The sequence below is a fragment of the Sturnus vulgaris genome, chromosome 9 (assembly GCF_052056855.1).
Source record: "Sturnus vulgaris isolate bStuVul1 chromosome 9, bStuVul1.hap1, whole genome shotgun sequence".
NCBI classification, from domain to species: Eukaryota; Metazoa; Chordata; class Aves; order Passeriformes; family Sturnidae; genus Sturnus; species Sturnus vulgaris.
In genome coordinates, this window is record NC_142251.1 from 5,592,023 (window position 1) to 5,600,055 (window position 8,033).

At 42.7% G+C, this 8,033-nt stretch overlaps 1 protein-coding gene across 1 annotated transcript; it reads left to right on the plus strand.

Moving 5' to 3' along the window:
• Positions 1-1,062: 1,062 nt before the first annotated feature.
• Positions 1,063-7,713, plus strand: ECHDC2 (enoyl-CoA hydratase domain containing 2). The gene is made up of 10 exons (XM_014870627.2): positions 1,063-1,189; positions 2,549-2,616; positions 3,223-3,310; positions 3,622-3,708; positions 4,835-4,927; positions 5,528-5,584; positions 5,936-6,123; positions 6,575-6,625; positions 6,942-6,989; positions 7,447-7,713. Exons 1-10 carry the CDS (start codon positions 1,078-1,080, stop codon positions 7,522-7,524), a joined length of 870 nt encoding a protein of 289 aa, XP_014726113.2. The 5' UTR covers positions 1,063-1,077; the 3' UTR covers positions 7,525-7,713.
• Positions 7,714-8,033: the final 320 nt, after the last annotated feature.

The following is an 8,033-nucleotide window of genomic DNA, read 5'->3' on the forward strand; positions in this document are numbered from 1 at the left end:
GTGCAAACATCCCAGCTTATCCCCCTGAATTCCCCTATCCTGGCGATTGTCCGACGTTGTTCCAAAGCCGAGGTGCAATGAAGCTCGCCGCTTCTCCAGAGACGGGCAGAGAAGATGGTGACGGGTCTGGAGTACGCGTCCTGTGGGGAGCAGCTGAGGGAGCTCAGCCTGGAGAAAAGGAGGCTCAGGGGGGCCCTTCCCGCTCTCCACGGCTCCCTGACAGGAGGGTGCAGCCAGGTGGGGGTCAGGCTCTGCTCCCTGCGAACAAGGGACAGGAAGTTGCACTACAGGAGGTTTAGGTTGGACGTTAGGAAGAATTTCTTCACAGAAAGGGTGATTAGACATTGGAATGGGCTGTTCAGGAAGGTGCTGGAGTCACCATCTCTGGAGGCGTTTAAGGAAAGACTAGACATGTCACTCAGTGTCATGGTCTAGGGGACAAGGTGGTGATCAGTCATAGGCTGGACTTGATGATCTCAAAGGTCTTTTCCAATCCAATTGATCCTGTGCTTCTGTAATTCTTTTCCTCCAGAGATGTCTTTGGGACGGATACTCGACGCGACCATTCTCTTTTCCCGAAATGCAGCTTGTTACCTACAGATGCATTTACACTGAGAGCTGAACATCTGACCCTCCATCAATACACGTTTCCCTTCATCCACTCAACTTCCCCTTCCCTCACTCTGTCATCCTCGAGGATCTCCACGGCTCGGGCAGAGCAAATCACCTCCTGCCTTCCACAGATCTCCTGGCGGCATCCTGCACAGCCGGTGCCAACTCCAGCCAAGCTTCTGGCGGTGGTGGTTGCGGTAGCGACCTTGTCTCCCACCGCATAGCTCTTCCTATAAGCAACCCTTCCCCAGCAGCGGGCTGTGTGCGCTTCCCCTGTGTAACCCTTCCCCAGCAGCGGGCTGTGTGCGCTTCCCCTGTGTAACCCTTCCCCAGCAGCGGGCTGTGTGCGCTTCCCCTGTGTAATCCTTCCCCAGCAGCGGGCTGTGTAAGCGCAGCTGACTCCCTGGAGGCGGGGCCCGGCCGGCCCGGCCCGTCCCGGCGGAGGGTGTTCGTTCCGGAGCGGCCATGCTGCGGCTGTGGCGGGCGGTGCCCGCGGCGCTGCGCGGGGCGCGGGGCCGGGCGGACGCGGCCGGGGCGCAGCGGGGCCCGGAGGTGCTGCTGAGCGCGGCCGGCGGCGGTGAGTGCCGGGACCGGGACCGCGGCTCCGCTTCTGCCAGTCCCTGCTGGACACACCTCGGCCTGGCGTGAGCGGGGAGCAGCCCGAGCGGCGCTGACAGCCCTGCCGAGCCCGGGGCGCGCATTGTTTTGCTTTCAGTTATGCCTTGATACTTTTTAGCAAGAAGGCTGTTGCTGCATGAATAGCTAGATACTTTTTTCCCCTAAAGTTATGTGTGCAGGAGACATCAACGCAGGAAGTTCTGGTTTGCATACTTCAGATTTTTCTAACAGCACTAACGTGCAGTGATAAAGGTAGGACAGAACCTTGGCATGTCTCTGCACATTTATCCATGAGAGCCACGAAGCAGTTTGAGGTTTGGCTCAGATTGCAATTAATTTACTTTCTGTGTAACTGTTGCAGGAGCTTATAAACAGTTCTTAGTATTTCGCTGGTTACAAAGATAATAAGTAATTACCAGCTGTAAATTTCCTTTGCTGGTGCCAACTGTTTGCTTGTGTCTCCGTTCCAATGTGACACATCTCTGGTTCAGTAGCTGGCCACTGCCATAGGCAGAGAATAAACAGAATTCCAGCAAGGCAGAAAGACCAAGCAAGCCAGGTGCGAGGTACAGCTGTGAACCTGCAGCACAGCAACAGCATCTTCCAGTGTTAAGCCTGGGAAGTGAGCAAGAGTCCAGACAAGGAAATAAGAGATGTTTTTTCGATCCAAAGCATACAGACGCCATTGAATAATAATTTACAAATCATGTGCAAAGAAGAAGTAGGTAGATGTGGTTTTGTTTTTCTGCTTGGACTTAGGAACTTTGAGTGGAGTCCTTTCAGCTAATGAGCTTATAATGTTGAAATTAAATGGAATTCAATTTCAAAACGGTTCTGGAATATGAACTGAGTGACCTGCCTGTGCTATTCTCATGCAAACAGCAATCCCAAGAGGATGGTTTCCTTCATTAGGGAATGTACTTGAACACATTAAAACTGTACCAAAAAAATACATTAAGTAACATTCAAAGGAGAAACCTAAGATGGATCATTTGGGGTTTGGTTTGTTGTTTGGGGTTTTTTCCCATTTCTGCAGTGATTTTAAGATATATGTTCTTGGATGTCCTGTTCATTTTCTAAAAGTCTGCTTACTCATAGTCTTTTACAGTGCTACAGAATTTTACAGTTGATCTGCATAACTGGATTTTATACACATGGTGTGCCACCTCCAGTTTTAAAATAACTGATTGTTTTAGAATATACTTTATATGCATTTTCAGGAAGGCAAAGACACAGCATACACAGATATTGTTCCCATTTGAATTATTATGTCAGAGAACTAAATGAAGTATAACTGAAATTGTCTCCTATTACTAAGGTATTGCTGAAATCCTAATGAACCGACCCCACGCGAGAAATTCACTGGGAAAAGTATTTGTAAATGAAGTGAGTATGGGCCTGGCCTGTAAGCGTGTTTGCAACCATGACCAATAACTAACTACAGTGAGAATAGATGTGGGAAATCTAAAAAAAACTTATCTTATGATGAAGTGCAGTGGGAGATGGCACTGGGGCAAGGCAGGTGAACCTGGAAAAAAACAGAACTGCCTCAGCTGTAGACAGAGATATCTGGGTTATTTAAGTTAGCTAATTCGAGTTAATTTATTGAAGTTAACTCAGATGCAAGTTAAGGTTCCTACTTGTATCATTACAACAAAAGCATACTCATTGTCACACCTTAGCAGGTGATCTGTTCAAGGATGACACATCCTAGAGGAAGTCTGGCTCATGCCTGGACAGGAAAAAAGTTTTAGGTACAGCAAAGGTTCATCTCTGAGTGGAAGGAAAAAAGAGACAGGAAAATGCGTCATTCTGAATTTGTCTGGAAAAACCTGCAGGTTCCACTTACACGATTTCCATGAATTTTCTGGCACCTGCAGAGAAAAAATCTGAAAACTTCTATCAAAGATTAGGAACTTGCTATAATTTCAGTGTATATACCCATCCACATGCCTAAATTTTTTCTTCTCCCATCTGCACTCCCTCCCTCAGCTGTTCAGTGCCCTGGATCAGCTCCGCTTCGATGAGCAGGTGCGGGTGGTGGTGTTCAAGAGCCAGGTGAAAGGAGTGTTTTGTGCAGGTGAGTAGCAAAGGCTCTGAAAACTATTCTCAAAAAATGTGGTGGCTCTTAGGGCTGTGTGCCAATGAGATCGTGCAGAAAAGCAGTTGGAAATGAGTGCTAAAAGAAATAAAAATAAACCTGTCAAAAGGATGCAGAGGATTACCCGTGTTACTGCTGCAGCCCAAATGTCCACACCCCAACTTCCATGGATCTTACTTAACTGGAATGCTGTATCCCAAAACTTTTTAAATGGTCTGTCCTCCAAGAGGGACAGGAGGGAAATTTCAGATGTCTTTTCCTGTACTCTAACCTTTTTCTCCTTTATTTAGGAGCAGATTTAAAGGAACGTGCGAAGATGGATGATGCTGAAGTTGGAGAGTTTGTTAGAAGACTGAGAAATCTTATGGATGAAATAGGTAAAGGATTATATCAGTTGGAAAATTTATCCTAGACCACCTGTAGTGAACCATTTAGAAATGCTGTAGGAGGGGATAACCAGCAGATTATCCACCTAGGAGAAGCCTTCAGCTTCTGCCTGAAAGAAAGATCCAATTAGAATTAAATACCAACCATCCTGCTGCCCCTCCAAGGATAAGATGCATTTCTTATCCACAACAAAGCACATACACACCTATGTAATAAATACCTGCTCCACTGATTTATTCCACACTTCTGTGGAATCCTTGGGAGGCAAGTGCTGTGTTTGTTGTTCCACTCCAGTACATGTTCAGAAACACTCAAAATATGGCAGACCTAAGAATATGGATTTGAATCTCTGAATGGATTTGCTAAATGGATTTGTGGAATGTTGGGAGGGGGGTTGTATCTGTAATTCCCTCACCTCCCTTTTCTTTTTCTTTGCAAAAGGCATATGAACTTCTGCAATTAATTTTCTTCCCCTATTTATGAATTATTCTGCTCTCAGTAGGAAGAAATACCAAAGTCAAATCTGTCTAAAATACCAATCAGAATTGTAATAATTTTTAAAAATGACAGGAGCGGTCAGAGGGGTGGTTACAGCAGAGAGCTAGTTCACCTCTGAAGTTTGCATCCAGCTGCCTGAGTATTTAAAAAAGTATCAAGCAACTAATCTCCAGTTAGATCAAGTTCCTCAACTATGAGGTAACCTAGTTAAACAGTGTCTACTGTTCCTGTTTTCAGGAGCCTTGGCTAACAAAAGCACCACAAACACTGAGTGTTGTGAGAGGGCCTAGGGATGGTGTTTTCTCTTTGGCTGTTTAACTGCAACAGATGAATATTCGTGTCATAAATTTGCAAGGAGATGACTGATCCTGTTTCGTGTTGCAGTACTTTGTGTTTGCAAGCGCCTTTGCATGGAAGAAGCATGTTTTGCGTTCTTAAAAAGAAGGGAGAATTGCCAGATCAGTTTTACTGTTTCCAGACCGAAAATTTGTGGCGGAAGAAAACGAGTTCTAGAGCAATTCTGAACAGAAAGCTTTAGAACCTAAGGCTTTACATTCGAGGGCCATGTGAAACAGAACGTGTGGAACACAACTGTGCCATCTGTGCTCTCTCCCGTAGCTGCCCTGCCCGTGCCCACGATCGCTGCAATCGATGGCTACGCCTTGGGTGGTGGATTAGAGCTGGCCCTGGCCTGTGACCTCCGAGTGGCAGGTTTGTGTTGCCCAGTGTAGCAATCTCCTGGTAAGTGGTGGCCGCATTTTAAAGAGAACTTAAGCACGTGACAGTGGATTGTTAATGGAATCCAGAAGCTTGAGAGAAATTTAACAGAAGGTTGTACAGAAATTGTGACTACAGAAAGTAGTTCCAAATAGTAACTAAAGTTCCTGTGCTTAAAAAGTAAAGTCTATTTTCAGGTAAGATTTGGATTCTTTTAGAATACTGTTTTTAATAGGATTGAATAGTTATTTTAACTTAATACTGGATCAGATATACTCTGGCTAGATCTAACTTTCCCAGCTTAAATCAGTTTGGGTTGGAAGACATTTCTTCTGTTTCCATGCTTCCATCCTTTATATTTTATATAGCAGGGACCCGAGGTTCATTTTTCTAGCTAAAATTGCTACAATGGGATAAGCAGAGTTGAGACAGACACTGAATAAGTACTGTAGTATTCAGACTTTCTGGCTACCTGGAGAAATGGAGTTCCAATTCAGTATTGACAGTTTCTAATTTTATTGATCAGTTCAACCTGGAAAACTTCTAGTTATACAAATCAAAATGTAGCTAACTCTACATTTATTTTTTTAACAGCTTCATCAGCTAAAATGGGCCTTATTGAGACCACACGAGGACTTCTGCCTGGAGCAGGTAACCTTCATTAAACCTTAATTAATATTCATTAAATCTCACTTTCTCAGCTGTATTGTAAATATTTTGCCAGAGTGTGTTCTTGAACACTTGAAGTGTTTTGAATGTAAATTAGAAGTAGCATCTTGTCTCAGACTTACTCTGAATTTAGGAAAAGCCCTTTACATATTTTCTTTTTTATCAAAATACTAAAACCTTTCAGATATTTCTAAAAATGTAAACATATTCAGCCAGTAGTTATTAAAGAAACATATGATCCCTATATTTTTTAAGCCTCCTGGTTTTACAAGGAGACAAAATAGTCCTGGGGCATTTGTCAGACATGGAAAATGGTGTTTTCACTGTCCTAAGGTGGAACCCAGCGCCTGCCCAGATGTGTTGGAGTAGGTCTTGCAAAGGAACTCATTTTCACTGGCAGACAGATTGATGGAGAACAGGCAGCCTCCATGGGGCTGGTAAATCACTCAGTGCCACAGAACAGCGAGGGAGATGCAGCTTACCAGAGAGCTTTAACTTTGGCTAAAGAAATCCTGCCCCAGGTAAGTGCATTGTTCATGGGACCAAGGTAAAGATAGCATTTGTACTCCTCTTAAGAGAGAGCAAACACCTGAAATTCTTCTCTCTGAAATACTGCAGTCTTGATTCCTGATCTTTAAGTCTCTAAGTCTGTTCCTTTTTGGGGATGCAGTTTCTGTAGGCACAAATGTTACCATCCAGCTGCTTAACCCACAGCACAGTTTTACCCCCCAGTTGCAGCCACACAGATCTGCAGGACACATTGAAACCTCACACCGTGTCCATCTGTGAACTGCAGACAACATCAAATTGATTTTTAACAAAATACTTATTAACTTACTGCAAATTTCTGTAGATATAATGTCATTTGGAGCTAGGATCATAATACAACAATTCATCTATTATGAATTAATATGAGTTTAATTATTTTAAAATATTTGTTGTGGTTTGGTTTTGTTTTTGTTTTTAATAAAGGCACCATTTGCTGTGAAAATGGGAAAACTGGCAATAAACAAAGGAATGGAGGTAATAATTATTTTTGTTTATATACTGAGGTGAATGAAAAAATTAGCAGCTCTTACAAATTACTACAGTAAAAATGTTTAGAAAGGATGAGTTATAAAATTTTTCTTTATATCAGACATTTAAAACTATTTCAGAGGTTTTTAAAAATTTCTTTAAAGATAAAATTAAAATGGCAGGATTTTTTTCCTACAGATAGTAACACTACTTCTAATATCGAAGATCACTTCCTATGCCTGTTTGAGAGTGACTGAGAGCTATGAAGTAGCTTTGAGGGCTGTACTTCAGACAAACCTCACACCTTTCCTCTCCTTCCCAGGTTGACATTGCATCAGGAATGGCTATTGAGGGGATGTGTTATGCCCAGGTAAACTGCCTTCAAAATTCATTCCTGAAAAGAACAACTGTATGTTAGTTATAGAATGAGTTTAAAAAATGGTTTTACTTTAATAAATTCAAAACAATTCCTCCTGTAGTTCTTTGGAGCAAGTTTTGAGCATATGCACCTTTCTCAGCAAATGGAACAATATAGGGTGTTACAATATTCCAATATGATGTCTCTCAGCATATTTTAAGATAATGAAGATTATGGAAAACTGTTTTTCTATACAGATCTATGGGTTTTTTCTTAGATGGTTTGTGTTTGAGTTACACTACAACCCTGTCTCTTCTTTTTTCCTAATTGCAAAACACGGAACTTTATGTATCATTTAAAGAGCAATCTTAGTCTTAGACCACTATTGCCAAATTAGCCAGGACTTAAAAACACATCAGACTTGTAAATGGAAAACATACCTCTTTCTTTTCCTTTTCTTCTCATGTAGAATATCCCCACCAGAGACCGTCAGGAAGGGATGGCTGCCTTCAGGGAGAAACGACCACCTCGGTTCACTGGCAAATAATGCTTTGTGCTTCCCCTTGAGTTTTTGGAGATAAAGCAGGACTGAGGAGGATCCACTGATTTCTTAGGATTATTTTTATGACACCATTCTGTGCACTTAACTCCTTCCCTAGGACTGCATTTCTAACTACTCCACTGGATCGTTTTTCTGTATGAATCTCCAAATAAAGATTTAACTTTGTATACCTGATCTTTAAAGCATGGTCATCTGAAGTCAGTGATTATGGCTCTCACACAGATGTCAAGTAAGGAATATGGAGAAGCTTTGGCTCACCATAAGCAAATGAAAATTTTTAAAAAGGCAGAAAACATAGTGAATCTAAACAGGAAAAACAAACACTGGAGAGAATTTCAGTTTATAAAGATGTATCAATGCTGTTCCAACTGCTTTGACAGAACAAGCAGTACTAGCACAGAGCAGTGGCCCTTCACACCAGCTCTGCTGTGAGTAATGCAAACACTGACCCATTCCAGGAACCCAAACTCACCTCCCTTTGGAACCAGTGCTTG

Bases quoted from the DNA above. Each gene is read 5' to 3' on its own strand.
- ECHDC2 (XM_014870627.2), top strand. From the start codon at position 1,078: ATGCTGCGGCTGTGGCGGGCGGTGCCCGCGGCGCTGCGCGGGGCGCGG. The intron at 1,190-2,548 runs GTGAGTGCCGGG...CCTATTACTAAG, and splicing joins GCTGAGCGCGGCCGGCGGCG to GTATTGCTGAAATCCTAATG. The intron at 6,990-7,446 runs GTAAACTGCCTT...CTTCTCATGTAG, and splicing joins AGGGGATGTGTTATGCCCAG to AATATCCCCACCAGAGACCG.